Source organism: Astyanax mexicanus, chromosome 6, assembly GCF_023375975.1.
Source record: "Astyanax mexicanus isolate ESR-SI-001 chromosome 6, AstMex3_surface, whole genome shotgun sequence".
Taxonomy (NCBI): Eukaryota; Metazoa; Chordata; class Actinopteri; order Characiformes; family Acestrorhamphidae; genus Astyanax; species Astyanax mexicanus.
The window spans coordinates 37599406-37625209 of record NC_064413.1 but is presented as its reverse complement, the minus strand read 5'-3'; the positions used below and the strand labels follow the sequence as shown (position 1 = coordinate 37625209).

The 25804-nt window shown below is 37.5% G+C and overlaps 1 protein-coding gene across 5 annotated transcripts in view; it reads right to left on the bottom strand.

Moving 5' to 3' along the window:
* Positions 1–256: 256 nt before the first annotated feature.
* Positions 257–25804, bottom strand: part of palmdb (palmdelphin b) — a 45670-nt gene continuing 20122 nt past the window's right edge. Inside the window, exons 5-9 of one of the 5 annotated variants that reach the window (XM_007250411.4) lie at positions 21708–21822; positions 21391–21415; positions 21146–21262; positions 18465–19442; positions 15259–16086 (exon numbers count right to left, since the gene is read on the bottom strand). In XM_007250411.4, the coding sequence (XP_007250473.3) occupies positions 16010–16086; positions 18465–19442; positions 21146–21262; positions 21391–21415; positions 21708–21822 (1312 nt within the window). In that variant the 3' untranslated portion in view covers positions 15259–16009. Of the gene's footprint in view, positions 1167–1420; positions 1510–2284; positions 4341–10048; positions 10603–12748; positions 13378–15258; positions 16087–18464; positions 19443–21145; positions 21263–21390; positions 21416–21707; positions 21823–25804 lie in introns of those variants that run through there. The other 4 variants (XM_007250407.4, XM_022673648.2, XM_007250409.4 and 1 more) reach the window with 4 other exon arrangements.

Below are 25804 nucleotides of genomic sequence, written 5' to 3'. Positions count from 1 at the left end.
CAGTTAATTTTTTGCTTACCTACTTTTTTGTTCTATTTTTGTGCTGCAACAGCAGAACTGAAATGAGTTTATTTATTTCAGGTGGAATAGGTTTAAATTGGCCAGTATGGTCATTGACCAAATACTGGCAAAATTACTGAATTGAGTATTATATAATTTATAGGATCCATTTCCCTCCAACAATAGAAAGAAGTTATATTTATTATTGCACTAGTAATTGGGAAACTGGTATATAACAAAACAACAAACGATTCCCTCCTTTTTAAAATGTATTTATTTATTTGTTTATTTATTTACTTATTTATTTTCAGTAGAAAGCAATGCAAAAGTGTATGGCTTACATGGAATATAAGCAAGCAATACTCATGGTCCTTATAACCAAAATGGATTCACGTAAGCATACAAACATATCTGGACACATTACAAAGCAATGTAATTATAATACTTCTCCATTAACACAGTAATGCAGTTAATATCACTTAAATATTAAAGTTGCTCATCCTCATTTTAGGATGTATAATATGGGAATATTAAAGGATAAAGGTCATGTCAGCAAAGGACAATAATATATGATTCAATTGCCTCTAAAGTCAAATACTAACAATTTAAAATAAATTTACGTCTAAAAGAAAAGAGAAACCAACACGTTTAAAATGGTCTATGTCGAGTTGGTTTTCAGTGCAATGATATCGGAAAGAAAAAAATAATTTTTAAAGTTTAACATGTCTCATTTTATGCTATTCTGCTTTCAGTGTAAAGCAGGGTTATACAAACATACAATAAAATACAATATGAAAATACATTAAATATTCCTCTGCATTGTACTAGGACATTACAACAAAATATGCTTTACTCTTACATTGTATTTCTGGTGAGAAATAAGCGTAGATTAAACAACTAACATTCAGGCGTCTTGGCAAGCACTCAGATATTTTTGCAGAACATGAATGAAGAGCCAGAGAGACCACACAAGCAGCAACGGCGTGTGCCATGGCAGACTTTGCGTGAAATCAACATTACACAGCTAAAGCCTTTTACATGAAACAAAGAAACCTGGCCATTGATATTATATTGGTTGCTTTCTAGTCATTATTTGCAAACTCTCCTGCCTCCCACCGCAGAGCCATGGCACTTTTGCGGCGGCCTCCAGAATACGATTCCGGAAACTGTGGAGGGAAACCGTTGAAATGAATTTTGATGGGTTTAATGCCATTTAAACTGAGAAAGCAAACAAAAAATCAACTTTGAATGGACTCTGTGGTCTTTCATGTGCAGTTTTGATCTTACTTAAATCTGCTTTGTAAATAGCAGTCAAGCATGGTTCTTAAACACAGCAGGGATTCAAACCATAAATTCAGATAAACACTGAATTTAACTTTGCAATTACATAATTGTGATTATCTTAATTGGTGGAACTTACTCTGTGGTCACATGATAGGGCTGACCGGTCCATCTTGTAAGTCTTCATAGGGGATGAGGGAGATGATTTACACTTTATTGGGACGTCATCTGAAATTCAGCAAGCAATAAATTATTTTAAATGCTTTATGTAGCCTATTACTCTTGAAGTGCATTATATATTTTTGCTGCCACACAAACCAGCAACACGTCAAAGTTACATACACCATTTTTAGAAATTAATATTATGTTCTTGACCGTGGAGCTTCAGAGCGTGTTTTTATTTTATTTTTTTCAGACAGTGTTTTATGTCACAGATCTGTGTTGGTTTAGCCTTCAAATCTGCCCAATGTTATTACCCCCAGTCCCATTTCCATGCTCAGGGTTGCCAGGTATAGACAACAGCACACAAAAAATGGCTGTTTTTCTGCTGTGCAGGTAGTCACTGAGCTTCTGTAAGGTTGCTAAACAAAGCTGGGTAATTCAACACCACCACTAGCATAGTACAGATGGTCAGTTTTAGTATATCTGTATATATATTGTTTATGTATTCACTGATTAGCTAGTATTAGAGTAATAGTCGTCGTTGCTTGTAATGGTGTGTCAATTTGGGGATGTGTGTAATAAGTGTATGACAGTGATTCTCTACCAGATTTAGTCAAACTTGATCACCAACAGGACGTTAAAAAGCTTTTGCCCTGACAAGTTAAAAGCAGTTGGGAAATTTCAGCACCCCTTGTTGATGTGTATACATTAATGTGTATGATGAGTGTAAAACCAACCCCACCATATTTGTATTGTCAGTGGCAAAAATCTAAACAATTAATATTGGTCATATAATAATGTTTTATGTGAAAATTATGTTGGCCAGTCCATAGTCACATACCTTGTTTATCATATGAGCTGTCCAGGAGACCAGGGGATGCCAGAAACTTGTCTTTAGTATAAAGGTTGGCTCTTTGCTTTTTCAGTTCTTCCTCTCTCTGCTTTACCATCTTAATCTCTTCATCAACCAGGGACTGAGTGCTCCTGGATCGCAGCTTGAAAAACGGATTGTTGAGGAACGTTTTTTCTTGGGTCTCAACAGCAGAGTTCAAGTTAAACTCAGACGCACTTCGAATGATCAGGTTTGATGTTTCCAGTATGATGACATTGGGGGGATCCTCTGATCTCCAGTCAGCAGATTTAGATGACACCAGCTTCGCACCGTGGCATGGACTTTGATGGCTAGATTCGGGCTCAAGTATGATAACGTTGTTGGCTCCCATTTCTTGCTTCAGTGATCCTCTGGTTGGGGATGAGGTAATGATAAAAGATGGCATCTTGCTGCTGGAAGATAATCTGCAGTTGTCTTCCTGATGATCAAACATCTTTCTTTTCTCGTCCACTTCTTGGCATAAATTTCTCGGGTTCAGGATTACTGGTCTACCTTTACCCTGTACGCAATCGCTGGAGTACGACTTAGACATTCCCTTTTCACGCCTTACGTTTTCCTCTCGCTCCATGACGGAGCGGATCTCCTTCTCGATTGGGGTCTCTGGGTCATCGTACGGGGAGCGGTAACTAGAATCATCCAGGCCGGAATCCTCTGAGCATGGGCTGAACTGGTTATGAGAGAAATCTCTTCCAAGTGGCAAACTCTCGAGGTCATGATCCCTCTTAGGCCTGTCAATGTTGCGCACTGGTGTGTACATAAAGCTGTGGCTGCCCTGGCAGGTGCCGGTCTTCGTGACTGGCTGGTGCACAAGGTTCTTTGTTTGCTCCTCCATCTGCAGCCACTGATTGCGAGCAACTCGGAAATCCACATGCTCTGTACTGACATTTTCACTCTTCATCTCTTGAATCACACAGTAATCTTTTGGCATCTTCTTGCTCGGGTCTGACTTGATGCAACTGGATGGGTTGTCCTTGTTGTTTCCTGAATTTTTGCTGAGCTCTTCCTCGTCCTCAGATATCTTGGACAAGCCGTGGAACAGGGTTGAAGGGTTGTAGGAGATTTCCTTTACTGGCTGTGCGTAAAATGAGTCATTCTCCGGTTGCTCCAAAACATCTTCTGCAGGTATGATGTCTTGCTCATCTTCTTCTTTACTGTCGGAATGATTTTCAGTGTTCTTCACTTCAGGCTTCTGAATGAAGAGTTCTTGTGCACTCAGCTCGAGGCTGTCCAGGTAGGAGTCGTCATCTTCTTTGTTGATAGAAGAAGAAAATATACTTCTCCACTTCTCATCAGTATCACTGTCAGATGACGCAGCTGCGATTTCTACATGGACACACTCCTCCAAATCTTCTGGGTCGTGAACAGACTCTGTTGAGACGTCTGACATAACTTCCTCCCGAATGTACGACTCCAGCATGGATTCATCTACGTCATCGCCCAAGCCTAAGCCTTCTAGGAACGTCTCGTGGGGTTCAGCCTTCAGTGGCTCTGGTAGGCTTTCATCTTCAGTGCTCTGTATTATTGACACAGTATTTTTTAGCTGAGAGTCCTGCCTTTTTCTCAGAGACTCGTTCTCGTACACGCTCTCTGCACTAGATGGCGTATCGGAGGACGTAGTCGATTCGTTGCGATTAAGCTCGTCACGATTGTCCTCCAAAACTAATGCTTCTTTAGGGTATGGCTCATCTTCAAATTCATCAGCGATTGTCTCTGTGGGAGGCAACTCCGCTAAAATGTCAACCACTACTTGTGCACTCAGAGATTCTAATAGATCATCATCGTAACAAGCTGGTTCATCTTCAGCGCTCGTGTCCTTGTGCTCAGGTAACTCGGTGTCCTGGACTTCCATTTCACAGTCAATTATGTTTGCTGTGTTGGATTGCTCACTCGTCTCCATGGTTACTGTCTTGGAGAGGGACTCAGGCTCTGTTTCTGTCGGATTCGGAGAGGGATAGCAACCTTCGTTCACTTCTGTGCCATCCAGCTCTGGATTCCGTAAGGCTCCCTATAAACAAACAGTGAATGACAACATCAATACACAAACAGAAATCCAAGTCCGTGTCAGATTAGCGTTCCTGGGACTGGTGCTGTAGATACATCACGGTTTTATCTATTAATGACAGTGTAGTTTAACGTCTGGGTTTGTTTAGTGGTTACTTTGGGTTTAAATGATAACTTATGACAGGTAAGGGTCAGAAGTGAAAAGAACAGCAATAGCTCAGATTAAGTGCATTTACATTAACTCAGCAATCAATTTATAATAGGATTACTGCAGTTATTGTAATAGCCAACTTTCTAGGCCCTGTTTGACACCTGGCTTTAACATGCATCTTGGGTGATCCATCCACAAATGATTGTGAAAAGACTGCCAAAATGCATAGCCTTTCACACCTGATGTTGTCATGCATATTAGGCTTCCGTTTTTTTTTTGCATCCTAAATCTCGATGAAGCACCTAGATTACTTTGAGCACCAGTCACAAGCATTTAATGTAGGTTTCGTCAATTATGCCATTATTGTAGGTGGTGTTTTGCTGTCAGGGACACACTGAGATGATTTGGTGTTTACACTACAATAATAATATGGTGAGCTCTGTCTCTGATCACCTCTCATGTGTTTTGACTGATCAGATTATGATGCATCCTCAAAAAGCATTGCATCCCATTCACGCCTGTAGTTTTTGCTGAACACTTACATCTGAATCACCTAGGATGCGTCTGATTATTTGAAAATATTTATGCCCAAAAAAGAGAGAAGAAAGCAGACAGGGAGCAGAGAAGAAGAAATAGTGGATATGTAGAGAGCTATAGAATAAGCTATGGAAGATCAGCAAAAAACAAACAAAAAAACGAATGTGTCTGGCATGAATATACTGTAAGTCACAGAGCATTGAACAAGACTTAGCCACAGGCAAGCTTTTTGTTCAGACTGTTTTGTTCTGACTGAAATTCTACCTTGAACCGCTGCCACAGAAAGATCAGAACAAATGTTTTTTGTTGTTTTGATCAGCACTCAATTTACCTTCTCAAGCAAATAGTTCAATTAAAATGCGCCTTCGTTTTTCCCCTTTAAAACACGCCAACATTTATTCCCTGACTGCTATTATTTGAAGAGCTTCAGACAATACTGAATAGGAAAATCAAATGTTGTTTATTTAGTAATGCAGTGAATCATTTCACAAAGTGTTGTGCTCAGGAAGGGCTTGCTGGTGCCTGACGGAATTAAATGGATCCATTATGTAAGACTGCAGATTTGGGTTCCTCGCCCACATATGATGCACCAGTGTCCCTCCAGCTGATTAGCTGTTGCCCCTATTAAGGTCAGGAGAGGAAGTGCCTGGAGCAGAGCAGAATCCCATGAGGCAATGTACCTGTCTCCCCTGACAGCATACTGCCACGTAGCACTCGCAGTGCAGACAGCCTGAGCCACTGCAGATTTTAACACTTTTGCTGCATCAACTTTTGTTCAGAATCACACTAAGAGTGAGAGATATGAATTTCAGACTGGCTGTTAGTGTCACACTTTTTCCTGGTTTTGTCTGTTTCCTGTGTGTGTCTGTGTTGGTCATTTTTCACTTGTTTTCTTCACTGTGTGTTTTTAGCAAATGGCCCTGTTTAGTTATGTCTTGACTTCTCCCTTGTCTCCACTCTAGCCTCTCAGTCATTATTGTTCCCACCTGTGTCTCATTTGTAGCCCAGCCCTCTCGTTATCTTCCCCAGGTGTTTCTAGTGTGCCTTAGTGTAGAAGTAGCTCTTTTGTTGCAGTGTTTCTTGTCTAATATTGTAGATGTTTTACATCAGCTCATGGTTGTTCTTGACAATTTGTTTGAAAGTGTGTTTCCTGATTATTTTAATCTAGTTCTAGGGCTGGCTCTTACCCACCGCCACCTCCTGGTTGGCGAACAGCCTGCCAGTTCTGTGATACTCCTCAAACTATTAAACATCTTAGTAGACTGCCCTGCACTGTTAACCACCAGAAATAACTTTTATAGGGTTACAAATATGAAAGAACTGTTTGAAAAGACTCCACCAGCTAAAATACTTAATTTTCTGGAATTCCTTCATATGAAGACACTGATTTAAGTCTGTGATGCTCAAGTTATGAACATTGTTGATGCCATAAAATAGCCAACATGTTGCTAATATGGCACAAAACCCTAACAACAAAAAAAAAGTTCTAGGGCTGCAACAATTAGTTGACATAATCAACAAAGTTAGGTATAAACTAAGATACGTTTTAAAATCATCAGCGTCATTAGCATCATCAGTCATTACTTTCCCACCGCGCTCCGCAAACCTGCAAGCTGATTGGCTGTTTCTCCGGAGAGGAAATTTATTTGGGGCTTTGATTTGGCACCCCCTCTAGTGCAGCGCCCCTATGTGTCGCATAGGCTGCATACCCCCTTTTTGCGCCACTGCATTTCACATTTAAACTGGCATTTTCTAGGCTTTTGAAAGGCTTTTAACTCTAATTTTAAAACTAATTTTAGCTGTTTCTATCATTTTTAAGCGGTAGACAACACTACGAACAGAAGCCACACCCATAGAAAGCCTAGATATAGGACAAGGCTGAGAAACTAATTGATTAATTGACTAAATATAATCACCAGACAACCAAAATAATCATTTGTTCAAGCCCTATCTAGTTCTATCAGTTTGTTTTTCTCGTTTTGTGTTTCGTAACTGTTTGTACTTGTTTTGGCTTTATTTTTAATTTCATCTCTATCTCCGACCATGCTCATCCATGCGCTGCACCAGTGTCAGGTAGGTTTTTATTTTTCTCTTTCTGTTCTGGATGATGTAGTGTGTTGTGGTGAAAACCTCTGCTGAAGATCTTTCGGTTAGCCAAATTAGCATTGAGGTCATATGTGCCTGCTGCCAAGTGTCAAAATAATGTTCACTTTAATCCTGAAACTCTTTTACGCTTGGGAACACAGATCTACTGCTGAATACACCGTAATCCCTGTGGCTCTTAGAAAGCTCACTTCAGCAGAGTTTCAGTGCTTCACCATTATATTGTGCTTACTTCATCCAATATATACACAGCTAAAAATAGCAAAACCAAGGAGTGACATGCATTTTTAAAGGAAAGCCAGAATGATTGTGCAGCACAAAAAATAGTTTCACATTGCTAAAGCATGATTCTGCTATAATATGGTTGCTCGGGAATTCTAAGTAGTTGCTATGAATTTGCTAATCTTATCATATATGGTTTTAATTATACTAAGTGGTTGCTGTGGTATTGCTAGGATGTTGCTAAATATTTTCTGTAGTATCTCTGGTGGTTGTTATGGTATTGCTAGATTGTTATTTAGTTGTTTCTGTTGTGTCTCTGGTGGTTGTTATGGTATTGCTAGATTGTTGTTAAGTAGTTTCTGTGGTGTCTCTGGTGGTTGTTATGGTGTTGCTACGTAGTTTTAAATAGTTTTTGTGGTATCTCTGATGGTTATGGTGTTGCTAGGTTGTTGCTAAATAGTGTCTGTGGTATCTATGCTGGTTGTTATGGTATTGCTATGTTGTTGTTAAATTGTTTCTATAGTATCTCTGATGATTGTCATGGTGTTGCTAGGTTGTTGGTAAATAGTTTCTGTGGTATCTCTGGTGGTGTTTGTGGTATTGCAAGGTTGTTGCTAAGTTGTTTCTGTGGTATCCCTGGTGTTTATTATGGTGTTGCTAGGTTGTTGGTAAATAGTTTCTGTGGTGTCTCTGGTGGTGTTTGTGGTATTGCTAGGTTGTTGTTAAATAGTTTCCGTGGTATCTCTGGTTGTTGTTATGGTTTTGCTAGGTGGTTTTAAATAGTTTCTCTGGTGTATCTAATAGTTGTTATGGTGTTGCTAGGTTCTTGCTAAATTGTTTATGTGGTATCCCTGGTGGTTGTTATTGTTTTGCTATGTTGTTACTAAATAATCTAGGTGGTTGCAATGAACCTGCTAAGTGGTTGCTCATAGGATCACAACAGCAACCAACTGGGATGCCATAGCAACCACTTAACACCATAGAAAACACCTAGAATATGGCATCCAAGGTGGTTGCAATGGTGTTCAACACAATTTTGCCATAACCATCGACTCTCTCTCTCTCTCACCGACAAAGGTTGCTAGGAACCTGGGTGTCATGGTTGATGACCAGCTTCTCTTCACGCACCATGTGGCCTCAGTTGCTCGATCCTGCCGCTTTGCGCTTTACAACATCGGAAAAATTCGACCGTTTCTGACGCAACAGGCCACCCAACTCCTGGTACAAGCTGTGGTAATCTCACGCCTCGACTACTGCAATGCCGTACTAACTGGCCTCCCGGCCTGTGTAGTAAAACCACTACAGATGATTCAGAATGCAGCAGCACGTTTGGTCTTCAACCAACCAAAACGGGCACATGTCACTCCGCTGCTCATTGAGCTCCATTGGCTACCAGTTGATGCTCGCATCAAATTCAAAGTGCTTACAATCGCCTACAAGGTGATGACAGTACAGGCTCCTTCCTACCTGCACTCACTCCTGAAGGCTTACGCTACCTCCCGGCCACTGCGCTCCTCCAATGAACGTCGCCTCGCTTTGCCAAACACTCACACAAAGCAATGTTCTCATACAGAGTTCCCCAATGGTGAAACAAACTACCTTCCACTACCAGATCAGGAGAATCTCTCGCTATCTTTAAGAAACTCCTGAAGACAGAGCTCTTCAAAGAGCACTTACTCTCTTAACACCTCTAACAAACTAACTAATTCTAACCTCATCTCCTTCTTCCTCTTCTCTACTCCTCTATCCCATTATTTCCCTCAGACCTCCTTAAGGCCCTATCTATAGAAGTTTTATTTTTAACTTCTATTATTTTTGTACTTAACCTCTTCTATTATTTGCACTTCAATATTGTAAGTCGCTTTGGACAAAAGCGCCTGCCAAATGTAATGTAATGTAATGTGTTGCTAAGTGCATGCCTAATGGGCGCTACAGTGTGGCAGAAGTGAGCGATATTGAATTGTATTGTATTGTTCTGTATTTTAGTTCCCATGATGCTGCTTAATGGTTGCACCAGTCTTGCTGGGTGTATGCTAGGCAGGTGCTATGGCATACCAAATGGTTGCTATGGTGTCTTAGGTAAGTGATAGCTGCATTTTACAAGTTTGTCGTCGTTTTGTCAAACTTTGCACCCTATTATTTCATATTGGAACAAATTTAGCAAAAATCCATTGCGGCAAAAATGTAGCAAAAAATGTGGTAGAAAAATAGTACGAAGAAAAAGCAAGAAGAATAGAATGAACCGGAAGTTTTACAATGCACAACTACTAAAATACAATGAATCTGAATTTGCTTCGAGACACATTATTATAGTTTATTTTCTGCAACATATATGCAGTGCATGCAGGTTCCCAACAATAGTGCAGATCTAAAATCACTCAAACCCCCTTTTGATCTAAACAACAGAAAAGATTAAATTGCCTCTCCACTTCAACTTGTAATTTTCACCCTAATCAAGGCAGACAAAAGGCATAAAGCTTGATAAAAAAAACAACAGACTGCAAAAGTGTTGAAATGCCATGGCAACAGCCCAGTAGGTATAACAGCTCAGCTGGTGAGCAAGCGTCCATGCCGGCAGCCTACCAGTCCCAGCATTTGTGTCATAAAAATCGCTATGCAATAAATAATTCAGTGACATCAGATTAGCATTGAAGACAGGCAGAGAGAAACGGAGGTATTACTGAGCAGCGTGCACCTACCGGCAGCTTCAGCCAGAACAGCCAGAAGGAGATCATTCTGTCCTGTTCCTGAATAAGTCACTGTTCCCTCAGCAAATCCTGCCTGCGCTGTGAACTACCGACTCTGAGCTTTAGGAGAAATCTGCATAAAACTATTGATTAGTGACTGGCGACTGAATAAAGCTTGGCATGACAGGAACTTTATTGACAGATCTGTCATTGTGATCAGGAAACGCTCAGTGAGGTCTGTTGTAAGTGGTGCCTTCAGCAATGGTCCTGTTCCAAACATCCATTTGCATCCAAGAGCTTTAATACAGTGAGTAACTGATTGTGCAACACTGCTTTCACAGTTTTCACTGTGGTCCTCATGTTCACTTTGCACTTTTAGCTTGTTGTCAATAGTTAATATTCCATGTTATTTACAAAACATAGACATGGCTTAGAAGCAGACATGGGTGGTTGTCCCTGCAAATGACCTTAAACAACTCTTTCTTTGGTCAGACTTCAACAGAAGTAAAGGTATAACAAAGGGTTCTTTGGGTGATGCTATAGTATTAGCACTTTTAGTCAAATATAAATGTGTGAAGACCTTTTTGAATTTTTAAAAGAATTAAAGTTGATATAAATGTTCTTCACATCCTCTCTTTACAAGAAGAAAATGCTTAATTACACTATCTATGAATAATTAACTCTATGAACACATTGTAATGCTTTCCTAAGGCATTATAAACTTGGCTGTAAATATGTATATACGAATGCTTAAGACATTATAGGCATGTTTACTATGCATTATGAACTGAGTTTCTTCGCACTGACATATAATTACTTGTAAACACAGCTTATGATGCTGATGCATTATGAACACAGTGCATTATGAATTGAATTCATAATAAAAGCATCATAAGCTGTGCTTAGAATTTGTTATAGGTCAGTGCCATGAAACTCAATCCAGTGCAATTTGACTAAAATATCTGTCTGTTTATAAAGATACATGGGGCAGTATTATAATTACTTTTAACAACTTTTAAATGACACTTTTCTCAAATAATAATAATAATAATAACAATATATTATTATTATTAAGCCAAATGTGGCAAAAGTCATTGTCTGAAGAATCTTGATTTATATATAAAGAGAGGATGAGCTTCTCCAGATGTCTGAAGTCTTCTGTTCTATATGCTGCTATTCAATAATCTTGACAGTGCATCTTTTTTTTCTTCAGTGCATCTTCCTCTTCAGACATATTCATCTTGTTCTGTCACTAGTTGATTACATTAAGCCTCAAAGCTAAATCTGCACCACTGTTATCTACATAAAGTGGCGAAGGTAACATGCTGTCAATTTCAAGGATCTTTCTTCTTTCACAAAGACACAATAACCTGTGAATCATAAGAAGGGCTGAAGTGAAAGAGGCTTGGCGGTGCGTGGGCTGCCCATTCAGACCTCCAGCCAGCCACGTTTTTCAAAAGCTCTGAGCCTTAAGAGACAGCATGATTAGCCTCCCCTGTGACAAAAGTCAACACGCAGCAGGAGAACGGGCAAGTTTCTCAGGAGAACAGGGAATAGCTGTTACGAGGCAAAGCACACAGCATCTCTAAAATTCTCTGTATTTCAGACCTGGTGTGCCAATCACAACAGCTGACGCTGAATCTTAACACTTCTGATTGCTGTTAGAAATCACACTAGAAAAATGACGACAGGTGCAGTTCTATCTAGCTGTAAATGAGGATGTTTGAATTTGAGAAACGGTCGTGTTTAGTGGCAGGAGAGTGTAAAACATTTCACATTCCTGTGGAGCTTAGAGGGCTGGTCCTCTAGTGCACCCCTGTCTGCCAGTTTCATACAGGAGCAGAGCTCTTCATCAGTAATCAGTAGCCGTGAGTGCCCATCCACTCTGACTGCTCTCCCCCAGACGCATGCTGAAGAGCTGGGATGTGCGGCTGCTCTTCTGTCGGCATAGCAGATCTGCTGTTATATCTACAGTTTTTGCTGTTTTTCCATTAGAGATTTGAAGCAAAAATGATTTAAAGTGTCTTAAATCACTTCTTTTAATCCACCTTTTTAAAAAACATTTAACTTCACTTCTGTACTATAATTGAAAAGTAAGTAATCATTCATTCATTCTAATTATTATTAGGCTGTTCGATGCAAAATAACCAATAGTAGGATCTCAAATACAATCAAAACAAGATTTTTGTTCTCAAATTTAACATTTTTCTCATAGTTTAACAGATATAGAGAAAGCACAATTGGATTGTTTGAACTTATAATGCAAGAGTATAAAATTACCCTTTTAATATTTTGTTTAACAAACTTTTCAGAGATCCCCTGTTTTTTTTCTTTTAAATAAGTTAATTAAGTTTATGTTCTTACCTGAATGAAATTTTACCATTTTTATATATTTTTAAATTAATATGAACAACTTAATACTTGAATAAAATGTCTTATGATAATGCTTTCTTATGATAATCTCACATCAAAAGAGCAAACATCATGCACTGTCAAAGCTGTCATAACTGTTTATCAACACATACTGAAGTATTATATAACAGCCTTCATCACAAATCACCCGTAGTGGCGCAACAACAGCTCTATAGGTTAAAAGTCAATATCAGAGCCCTAATTGCCGTCACAACCATCAGTCCCCACCAACAGCAGCCAGCCCTGTAACACATTTACCAGCATGTCCCCAAAATGTCCCCTGGTCAATCCATCAGTTACCTTTAGTTGTGAAGTGAGACGTGCGCAGGCTGTGAGCTCTGTGAGCTGTGAGTGGAGCTGTGTCTGTCCTACCTTGTGCTGTGGCAGCAGCAGAGTGCAGAGTGCTAGGCTGGTGCTCTTCCCTGTAGCCACAGAGACTGCAACTCTCACTGAACGTGCGAGAAGCAGCCAATAGCTGATCATTCTCTCTCTACTGCTCTGCTACACACTCACACACACGAGTACTCTCACAGGATGTCTTTAAAAACTGTCAGCGTTGGTTGCAGATATGTCGCCTACTTCTGATTGCCACCATCACAGTCTTGGTCAATAGTTTGGTCTATTAAAATGGATCACAGTTTAGCACTGTAAGTTTTACAATACATGTAAGAAAGTAGTGGTAGAAGGAGAATATCATCTGACAGTATACTTTATAACACATGGCTGATTTATAGGAGCTTGTGCCTTAAAAGATGGGGTCAATTACGTAGACAAATATTATTATGGATGCTTGTCCTCTCTTTTTATATATAATTTTAGCATATTCCAGGTTTTTAGACGTAAACAAAGTCATTACCAAGAGTATTGTATGAAGAAAAGTTATAGAAATTATATAATCTTTATAGTGGGTCTAATTAAGATTAAAACAGTGGTAAAAATATCTACAGCACCGCAATGTCCAAAATAACAGTTGAATCTACAATTTTATTTTTTTCAAGTTTAATTTATACACAATATTGCCAAAAGTATCTGCTCACATGCATTGCATTTAGTGATTTAATGTTTGGATGGTGCTGCTCAGCCATGGAAACCCATTCTGTGATGCTCTCCATGGACTAATCTGACTACATGAAGACTTCATGAAGTTTGAAGGTCTGTAGTGTTTAAATTTGGCAATCTCTGCGCACTATATGTTTCTTTGTGTCATTTTACATGGTTTACCACTTTATTGCTGAGTTGCTTTCATCCCCAGTCGCTTCCACTGTGTTATAATGTAACTGACAGTTGGCTGTGGAATATTTAGTAGTAAGACATTTTCACAACTGGACTTTGTAGAAACAGTCTGCATGCCTCGAAGCTTTAATGATTTAAACGTTTAAATGATTTGTATATGTGAGCAAATACTTTCAGCAATATAGTGTTTTTATATTGTTCATATGCACATGCCTGTCCCTCTGGCTTAAAAGTTTTAGTCTAAGGCCTAATCCACAAAGCATAATTACTAAGCATTTAGAATGACTAGATTTCTATGATGACAGGAAGTCCTATGCATGATTAAATACAATTAAACACAATTCCAAACTCCATTAGTCTCCAAAACAGACTAATTAATGAACTATTAGAGATAATTAATAGAAAAAACACAATACATTTGCATAAAGGCATGTTGCACTCATCACACTTCAGCAACAACACAGCAGACTCTGTAGCCTTTTATAAAGATGATCTGAGGCTCAAGAGACTCGAGAGACCTTAACGAAATGTCCCAACTGAACTTCTTTAATATATTTTCAATGGGCATATATGCAGCTGAAACAGGCAGCCTAGTGCATCCAAAATTCATCAATATTTACATTTTACTATAAAATTATAGTCATTATGGTTTTAGAAAAAAGTGTTTTAGGGAAGAGGGTAGTGGACTATAGGACCCTGTGGAGTGGCCTAAGCTTTTTTTTTTCTTCTTTTCCATTTTGTCCCTTACATTACTTCTACTTTATATTTTAAATAGTATTGAAACCAGTACTTTTAAACTTTTACTTAAGGAAAAAAACTTGCGTTTATACTTCAGCTTCTACAAAAATTATTTTTTATCCATACTTCTATCCAGAGTAATGAATATCAGTACCTTTTTTACATCTTTGATTGCATTCAACAACACAAGCATTAGTGATGTCAGCCTGATGGATGATCACCACCTGATAGCCCACTCATCCCAACTCAACCCAAATCACCCCAGAAATACTGGATGGAGCACCACAGCTCAATGCTTGCCCCTCTATATACAGCCCACTTCTGGAAATCTGCTAATACAGCTCTGGAAAAAAATAAGATAAAAAAAATGTTTTTTTTTTACCAAATTGAAAACCTCTGGAATGTAATTAAGAGTAAGATGGATGATCATAAGCCATCAAACCAAACTGAGCTCTTGAATATTTGCACCAGGAGTGGCATAAAGTTATCCTAAAGCAGTGTGTAAGACTGGTGGAGGAGAACATAGCAAGATACATGAAAACTGTGATTGAAAACCAGGGTTATTCCACCTAATATTGATTTCTGAACTCTTAAAACTTTTTGAATATGAACTTGTTTTCTTTGCATTATTTGAGGTCTGAAAGCTCTGCATCTTTACTGTTATTTCAGCCATTTCTCATTTTCTGCGAATAAATGCTCTAAATTACAATATTTTTATTTGGAATTTGGGAGACATGTTGTCCTTAGTTTATAGAATAAAACAACAATGTTCATTTAACCCAAACATATACATATACATAGCAAAATTTGAGAAACTGATTCAGTAACTAAGTGGTCTCTTATTTTTTTCCAGAGCTGTATTTGCTGCTATTGAGGACTAGAACAGAAAAAACACAGTCTATGAAGAATATAGTTTAAAGCTTTGTTGATTTGTTTATGAATTTATTGTTTCTAAATATGAAATGTAAAGCAGTTGCCTATTTGGTTTATAATTGATTGATCATCTAAGAGAACGTACTGGTAGATATTACAAACTGAATGCATATAAAAGACTTTACAGACACTCGCCTGGAGAAAAACACTGGGCTTTTTCTGCATCGCCCTGTATGCTTTGTTTGATGTATCAGAATTAATCCAGTAACTAGCAGAGCACAGAAGTGCATACAGTGCAGATCCAGCAGCTGACGTGTGGGAGAAAGCTGCTCATTTGCCTGAATTTAGTAGTTTCAGTGAGGAAGCTTACTCTCTCGGGAATACTGTCAGCACTGCTGTTTTTTTTGGGGGCTATAAGCAATAAAATGAGTTATTCTTTTCCTAAAAACAACAGCATTCGGCACTTCAGATTACAAAAAAACATTCAAATGTTGCACAGAATTTCAAAATACTTCAAAAAGTTATGCTGTACACTCTACATCAGTTTTGCATCACATAATCATAATATTACTGAAGCCTTTTCTTCTTGTTCTGCTCTCGTTTCTGAGTTTTCTCATTAAATCTTTTTTTTTATTAAGTCCCAGTTCTAGTATAGTGGTCTAGTGAGGATGCCACATTTACTTCCATCCTTTTTTTTTTCTTTCTCTGATGTCTTCATCAAATATGTGAGCTCGGGATCTTGCTGCGTGGAAGAGGCACATGTTTTTCTAGCTGGGGGACTTTTCTTCTCCAGACTGTGGAGACAAGGGAGAAGATTTCAGTATAGCCTCGGTACTGATGTACAGAATCATCATATCATTCTTTGTCGTGCTGTTAATGGGTGCATTATTCCACACACACACACACACACACACATATTCTTATAAATTGAAATTGATTGTGGGGTCTTGGAAAAACAATGGCTATGAGGGGCCTCGTAAGTTCCTGCAGACATTTTGCTTACATAATGCAAGGCTATGATTATATAACTACTTCTCAAGCAGATGTTATGAAACGCCTCTCCAACAGCCACTGTGACTTGAAAGCCACCAAGGACATGCTGTTCAATTACGGCTGACGGACAGCAAAGGCCACCGCCATATCCGCCATTATTCTTTAGCACAGGAAACAGACTTAGACTCCGCCACACACTGGAGGACAGCAGGTCTATAGGAGGGAAACGTCACAACAAGCCAAGATAATGACTAAAGTGCTGAGACCCTGAAATATAAATAGACAACGATGGATCAATCTGTCCGAAAAACCAATAAAGATCACGATTTGTACAGGTTTTAAAACATTGAAAATTTTTGGTAATTAAAAATCAGGATTATTTGTTTAGTAAAATCTTAATTATCTTAATTGTTCCAGTTACAAAGAGGAAAATTATACAAAAATGCAGGGTACATTTTTTAAAACTGGGATTTATTGGTTATGTAAAAACAGTTTCAACAAACACATATTTACAGAAAAACATGCAGTCTTATTTGTTCTGAAACATTTGTATTCTATGTGTGAATGCAAGGCTAGGGCATTTGAGGCACTCTGACATGCGCACCACACATTCAACTGATGTGATCATTTTGTCCACTGAGTGGGGCTAAAGCTCCTATCAGGATTCACCAGGTTTTAACCCTTAAAAATCCAAAAGAAAAAATTTAAATGTACTTTATTTCATATTTACTTTGAGCTTGCCTGAGGACAAACCTGAAAGGACATTAACCTAATCAAATGACATGACTGAAAGTGAGTCTTCAGTCTCTTTATTTATCATATTAAACTCAAATATTTTGAGATGGGAGACGTTTATTTAATATCATAAAGTCTAAAACTAAATTGCCCTAGTGAAAAAAAAGTAGATTAAAGTATAACAAGCATTATTATGCTATAGTGCAATAAAGTGTATTTGTAGCCACATTATTAATCAGTATAGTTAAAGAGTGCTAACTCTAATTGTATAAAAATAGTACAAAAGTCCTACTTAATTTGTGCTAAGTGTACTTAACTGTAGTAAAATGGAACTATTTTAAATATACTTAAGTAACATTTAAACATACTACTTCATGTATGTATAAATGTGTTTAAAGTAAAATTATAATACATTTAATTTATTACAACTGTTTATTTACTGTTTATTATACACCAGGTATATTAGAAATGTACTAAGAATTGATGTTAAATATATTTACATTAGAGTACAAATATGCTTTTTGTTCCTGTCTTTTGTAAGTAGCATTTGTTCCTGTCTTTTGTAAGTATCTAGTATACTTTGTTGGGTCTAAAAATATTTTTTTAATATACTGTACTACAATTTTTAGCATGTTAAAAATGTACTTTAAATTTTAGAAAAGTAATCATTTAATTTACTTTCCAAAGAGTTACATGATACATTGTACTATAGTCACGAGTCATGTCCCTTGTAAAAAAATGTATTTAAGAATATTTTTTTAAAGTATACTTAACCTGGAAAAGTACATACTTTTAAATATTAGAATATGTACTTAAAAACATACTAAATGTACTATTTTGTACTTACTTATGGCAACTTAAGTATAGTCCAGTAGTAATTAAACTATATTAAAACATAAAAGCTTTAAATTGTGCTTTTGAGTACTTTTTAAGTATGTGTTTTTTAAACACCATTTTAATACACTTGAAATATATTGTAAAAGTACTACTTTGTGTATTGATGCACATATTGTGTATACCTTAACGGTTCTGAAAAAAAGCACTTTAAGCAGTATTTATTTGCCACTATATATATATATATATATATATATATATATATATATATATATATATAATCAACACAACATATAATTTAAAGCATATTCCTTAAAAATATATTTTATGGATATACAGAGAATGTATATTTAATGTGTATTTTTATATTTTCATAAAGTGTATTAAATTGAAAAGGCACTTTAGTATTCTTTACCTGATTTGAATTTTTAAACTGCTTTTAATGCTCTTAAGTATACTTTCTTTTTCACAAGGGGTAGAAAAGCAATTCTACTCTTATATTCAAACAAATGCAAAAAAAGTAAAAAAAAAAAAAGTAAGAGAAGAGATAAAAATGCTGTTAGATGTTGTGTTTTCTTATTTTATTTTTTTATTATTCCTCTGATGATACCTGGAATACTGGGGTCTTCCTTCCTGTATGTCATTATGTGTTCTCCTGGGCTGTGGTTTCTGAACACACTAGGCCTGATCTCTGAGCGATGGACGTTATCACTCCTGGGCTGGAAGATCTTGCTGTAGTAGCCGCGTGGATGATAGGACAGTGCTGGTTCTGTGTCTTTATCTTCTTCATCACTGCTGATGACCACCAGCTCAGCCTGCATTTTCCCATCTTCCTCGTCTGACTCTGCGTTCTGATAACCCATGAAAATCATAGTGATTGGCTGAGTGCAGTTCAGCTCAGATGGGATGGAGTTCACTATATTTAACACTAGATCTTCCTTCTGAGAAAGAGGAGAGTTTCTGTCAAATTCCAGCTCTAAATCAGACTCTGGAGTGAACCGGTGCTGTTCTTCTTCAGGCTCCAGGATGAGCTTGTCTTTGCTCCAGTGATCATCATCACCACATACATTGGTGAGATCATCCTCCTGTCCATTCAAACAGCTTTGGGATGCAGGCTGGTGAGTGTGAGAGTTTTGATTGGTTTCAGGATCTGGAATGTGAGAAGTTGAATCTTTAGCATCTTCTTGACCTGCTTGATCATCGTCAGGTTGTAATGGGCTGGGGGTCTTGCTAGGCATGTGGAAACCGTTGGGTCCTGGGCTTACCACCCCTCGCTCCCCTTTGCTAGGAGTGCAAGGCTGGCTGTATGGGCTGGAGAAAACAGGCTCGTGGTACTCTACATCACTGTTAGTCTTCTTCTCTGTGGCTTTTCTCAGAAGCTCCTCCACTTCCAAAGTACTCAGTTCATCAAACTCATCATCCGAAGCCTTTCCGTCAGACTGTACAGCATATACAGACTTCCTGCCGTCATCATACACTTTGATGCCTTTCTGCAGGAACTCCTGAGGAGTGACCGTGGCGGAGGAGAGAACCTGACTCTTTCCTGTGCGCAGGTCTTTCTCCACACTGATCTCCATAGCATACATTGCTGAAGAATACAGAGCAAGAAGCGAGCATAAGCCACAATCTCTTAACCTGCAGTTTTCTTTATCAATCGTACAGTGTATTTCTCATATAAAGAGTTTATTAAAGAATGTCAAAAAGAAGATTGGCATTGGAGAAATGCCTCAATAAATAGTAACTTTTTGTAGGCAACTGAGTTTAATGGAGCTAAATTGGTGTCTTTTTGGTAACACTTTATATAGTGAGATATTAGAACATGTTTGTAACGCCCTGTAAAGTTTGTTTGTAAAGTACTGCTTATTATTTACTACATTTAAGAAACAGTAACTACAATGAATGTAGTGTTTTGCAGAGTACTCTTATTTTGCCTTGTACATCATAATCTGAAATATAGTTTCTATCATGAAAGTGTATTTTATAAATGAACTATAGTTATGGCACTAGGCCTGTCACAATAAGAATTTTAAGACTATAAAATGCCACTGATATAATGATAATAGAATACCATAACAAAGCTTTTTTACCCTTTTAGAGATAAAAACATTTTAATTAATCATAGTTTGTGAAATATATAATTTTTTCTTCATGTACTGCAGTCCACACTGTGTGTATGGAGTGGCAGATATTGAAGACCAGGTCTTCAATAACTGCCACTCCATACACACTAGTGCATCTCAAAAATAGAATTTGGCTGAAAAATTACTTTATATGAAACTCATATATTTTCTAGATGTATTAATCACAGAGCGATCTATTTTAAATGTTTGTTTTTTTTTATTTCAGATTAGGGTTTACAGCCAATGAAAACCCAAACATCAGTATCTCAGAAAATTATAGAATTAAATATATTATAATATATATAGAAAATTATAATTATTATATAAGTACAATTATTATATTATATTATTATTTTAATATATTAATATATTATTATAATTAATATATTATATTATTATTATATTAGTACTTTTGGCAGTGTGCCAAGTCCTGCTGGAAAATGAAATGCGTATCTTCATAAAAGTTGTCAGCAGAGGGAAGCATGAAGTGCTGTAAGATTTTCTGTGAAAACACTGCACTGACTTTAGACTTGATAAAACACAGTGGACCAACAGCAGCAGATGACATGACTCTCCAAACCATCACTAATCATCAGTAAATTTTACATTTCATTTGGAAATCAAGGGAGCAGAGTCTGGAGGAAGAGTGGAGAGACACACAGTCCAAGCTGCTTGAGGTCTAGTGTAAAGTTTCCTCAATCAGTGATGGTTTGTAGAGACATGTTATCTGCTGGTACTATATAATATAGTATTCAAAATTTTTTGAGACACTGATTTTTGGGTTTTCATTAGTCACAACGATCAACAATTAAAAAAGAATTGCTTAAAATAGATCACTCTGTGAACATAATGAACAGTACCTTGATTATCAATTATTCATTTATTGTACAATATATATTGTATAAATGTAATTATCATTACAGACCTAGAAGGCACTAATGTCAAATATTTTTCATTTTATTTTTTCTATTGCTTTATAAATATAGTGTTGCTGCTTTGTTAGGGATGGTGTTATTGTCTTGTAAGGGCTGGAGTTGTTGCTTGCTTATACAGTATGTGTATGTGGTAGACTAATGCTTAAAGAGCTTTGGTCAGAGTGCCATTATTGTGCAATAATGGCAGTCCTAGAATGTTAGTTGGATGTACAGAATTCCCTGAAATTCACTCATACCCATTTTCTCTGGTTCAGCGTCAGGCTCCTGTACTGGAGTGTTAATTCTTCTCGCAAGTGTTGGGGTGTAGGATTTAGGGATATCAGGTATTGCAGAGTAGATGTACTGAATTGGCTCTGTAGATTCAAAGAGATTTGGTTTGAAACAGATATTATTCCCAAAAAAAGACATACTGTACTGTTAGAGATTGATGTTATAAGGTTGTAGTATGTGACACACCCAGAAAAAGAGGTAGGGTTTTTACCTGGCTGGAAATCGCCATTTATTTCCTGTATAGAAATACAGTGGGACGAGGTCAAAACACAGAATTTAAAGATACACAACAAACCGCTCTGGCCGATTCACACCTCATTATGCGTTCACCATTCTGTTAGTTATAAGAGCCAAAACACTGCAAAGGGTTATGATGACAAAACAAAACTCAAGCCTTGTTTTTCATGAATTCATGTCATGCTTATGACTCAGAACTCTGTTGACCCATCAGCTGTTGGAGAATGTTAATCCACAAAGCTGCAATAACTAGTGTGCCCACACGCGGCCAAACGATTAACCCAGCAATACCTTTATAATGTCCTCTGCAGTCTTCTCCACCTTCCTCAGCCGCTCCAAAATCAGCTCCTCGTTCTCTGAGATATTCATCTCCTGGGTCTCCAGAGCGCTGATCTCGCTCTCTATTCTGCAGAGCAGATAAAGGGAAATGCAGAATTAAGTGGCGGCACACTCTGGAGACCACATCCAACAGCTTTTCAAACACCCACTCAAACCTGATCTCAGGAGGATTTGCATGAACGTGCTGTGTGTTGTAGAAATCATTACTGTGAAAGATCTTGTGAAGATCTAGTTCTACATTTGTGTGGAATTATTTGTCATTGGCATTTGAATATGTTTCATTGTATTTTTAGCCACGTTATTACTAATATTGCTGTTTGTGGTTCTGTATTTCTGCTTCTTACAGTTTTATCTCCATGTTACTGTAGTTATTGCTGGTTTTCATCTGCTCTCTTGCTGCATCTTACAATAATTACCAACCTAAGAGTGAGAGATGTGTTTTCTTTCACACACATGTGTAGCCAATCAACACATGATTTTTCTCATTGAAGGATGCATAAGGAGTTCTAACTACATGAATTTCAACATAACAGTTATGCCCCAATTTTAGCCTCAATTCTAATTGCTTTTTAGTTTCCTTTTTGTCAGTCTGAATCGACAGGTGGAGAGAGAATCATGTGGTGCAGGGGTTTTTAACTTTGGCGTCGCAACCTTACAGAGTTCCTCTTGGACTCTTGGTTCTGTGATTCAGGTTCTCGTATGTGTTTTGTGGGTCACTATATATTTTAAACCCTAAAACTTGGTTTTGGGGTTGTACAGCCAAAAGCAGCCAATGGAAATTGAGCAGGAAAAGTACACTTTTAATGCAGTTTCAATTGATTTTTATTTCAAATTCCACCTTAAATGAAGCCACAGCTGCATTCTGGAATAAGTACATGTCCCATACCTCAGCATCATTTAAGGTGGAAGGGAAACATATGTGGAGATGTGTAAATTGAGCAAAAGTACAAGTGCTTGATCAAAAAAGTGACTTGAGTAGAAGTTGAAGAGTTCTTAATGCACCACATTTAAGTGGAAGTACTAAAGTATTCAGCAAATGTTGTACTTAAGTATTGTGTGTAGTTTATATGTAGTTATTACCAGTGTTGGGAAGTAACGGATTACATGTAACGGCGTTACGTAATCAGATTACAAATTATAGGTAACTGTAATCCGTTACAGTTACTGCTTCAGTAAATGGTAATCAGATTACAGTTACTCTGCTAAAATAAAAGGGTTACATTGCGGTACTTTCCTATTTTTGCTCTTCCAATCCAACACTGACAAAACGCAAATAACATTTTGCGGTGAAATCGCTCTGATATGACAGGGAACTGTCTGCCCCTCCTCCCGTCTCGCTGCACACACACACAGGGAGGAGGGGCAGACAGCGGCTCCGCACACACAACGAGACGAAATTAACTGACATTTTGGTCAACGAATAAAAACGAGACGAAAATATTTGGCAGGAACGAAATCCAATCAGAACTGATTTAGTTCTGTGAAAGGAAGGGACCAGTTAAGAAGAGAACCAATCACTGCTACTTTAGCGAAGGTGGCGCCGCGCGCTCAGTTACAAACCCGGGAATTAACCTGTCGATACTTACGGAGCTCGACTGGAAGTTAACTCGTTCAGCAGGGAGAGAGAGAGGGGAGAGGCGACGTCGCGAAAAACAAGATAACGTGTAAACCGCGTGGAGCGACTCAATCTCCGGTAAAAACACCACAATTCAGCTTCTGCAGACCAGAGTCACACAGATCTCCATGCAGAGATCAGCGTTTTAATGCTGATGTTATTTCATGAGCTGATGGTGTGTTTAACTCAGCAGTGCACTAAAACACAGAACTGTTACAGAACCCTAACTCATTAAGATCAGATCATCTGCTTAGTCTCACAGTGGGAAAGATATAGCTAATGTTAAAGCAGGAACAGGTCAGAAAGAAACTCAATAATATAACCAAAATAAAACAATAAAATAAGTGAATCTATGAACCCAAAAGTCTGTGTAAATTCCTTACAGCACTTTCTCATAAGTTTCTCACTTTAACTCATGAAGTCTCTCAGTACATCCTGAGAGCATCTCTACAGCACAGTGTGTGAATGTGTGTTTCTAGATCATTTAAAAGCTGTTTTTGCATCTACAACGCTGTTCAAACTATAATTTAACTATTCAGATTTTTAATGACTTGATTTCTAGAGCAAAATGCTTTAAATGTAAAATATATATAGTCACACACCTACAATAATAATAATATACATTAAATCATATAAAAAATATATTTCACTTTCAAACATTAACAATATTACTCAATTGGTTATTAAACGTTTCATTTCGTATAAGTGTATAGTTAATAATTCAAGGGAACTGATGAAAAAGCATTTACATTTACACCCTTTTACAGTTTAGTCGACTAAATTTACTGTAATTTTAGTCGACTATATTCTTATGACATTAAGTCGACTAAAACTAAAAACATTTCAGATGACTAAATTGTGACTAAAACTAAATACTATTTTCGTCACAAGACTATGACTAAGACTAAATCAAAATTTGTTGTCAAAATTAACACTGGTGGCAAACCTGCAAATAGATAACTTACAGTTGTTGTTACATTGTTTGGTTTTAAATGGTTTTATTATCAATTTATATTAGTGTTAAAATTGTTTGATGAAATGGTTTCATAAGTATTTTTATAGAGTGATTGAAAAGGCTGTTTTATTTGTTTATCTATTTGTTAACTGGAAAGAAAAATAAAATAATAATATGCAATATGTGGTTGCTACATTCATTCAGGCTTAAAAAAATGACAATATTTAAAGTAATCCAAAGCACGAGCTCAGAATCCTCAGCGCAGCCAATGGCCTTTCTAACATAATCAGATTACGTTACTCACTTGAAGTAATGTAACTGATTACGTTACAAATTACATTTTGAGTGATGTAATCAGTAATCTGTAAGGGATTACATTTTAAAAGTAACCTTCCCAACACTGGTTATTACAGACAGCAGTGAAAAGTTCTTCATATAAAGAGTGAAAGCCTTCATATAAAATCAGCTTGATCTCTTGATTCACTCAATGATATTAAACGCGGTGACAGTACAGAGCATCTTTAGTGATAATTAATGATAATCTGGGTTTGGAAACATTCAGAACATTTTTGATCTTTGTACTGAGTAACAATACAGGACATAAACAATTTATTTGAGTTACATTTCATTTTGAGTTACATTTCATTACAGTAGTGAAGTACGTGTAGTTTGTTATTTTACATCTCTAACTACAGACATCCCAAGTTGCAAAAATTGATTTTAGGGAGGTACCCCCGAACCTGGACTTTAACCCCCCCAAACCCCCCCCCCCCCCAAAAAAAAAAAAAAAAAAAATTAACACACCATCCAAAGGTTACCAAAGCAAAACAGAACTTTTTGCTAATATATATATTATATATACATATATAGATCAAATCACCTCAACATGATTTTTGCAAATCATTTAGTCTTTAGACTCACAGACTCTTTGTGGAGAACAGGCCAATCAGAACCCTCTCTGTTTTGCATACACTTCATGAATATGCACACGAGGAGAGTGCCTTTCTCTCCCTCTCTTTCCCTCACATGATTGGGTAAAAAAACGTCCACATGCTAGATTCCGGGAGATTTTATCTGATCTGCGGGCGTCAGGGAGCCGTTATTGATATGCGGAAGACTCCCGCAACTTCCAGGAGACCTGGGACTTCTGTGACTATGTGAATATAAGAACATTAAACATCTGCTTTGTACACAGTATCTCCTTAAATATGTGTCCTGCTACTCAGCCCCAGCTCTAGATATGTACAGACAATTCTCACCCCACCTTTCCACTCATTACCTTATCCCAAAAGAATTTCTCTCATTTCTTTTTTTGTTCTTTTGGTCAAAGCTAATAGCGGTGCAAGAGATGATAGCAGCTAGTTTTATGCTTCCACGTTCACTCAGTCTAGTTTATCTGTCTTTTCTGTAACAGGGTACACATCCACATATCCACAGATAAGCTAGAATCTCCACTCAGAACTCATAGATACACAGATA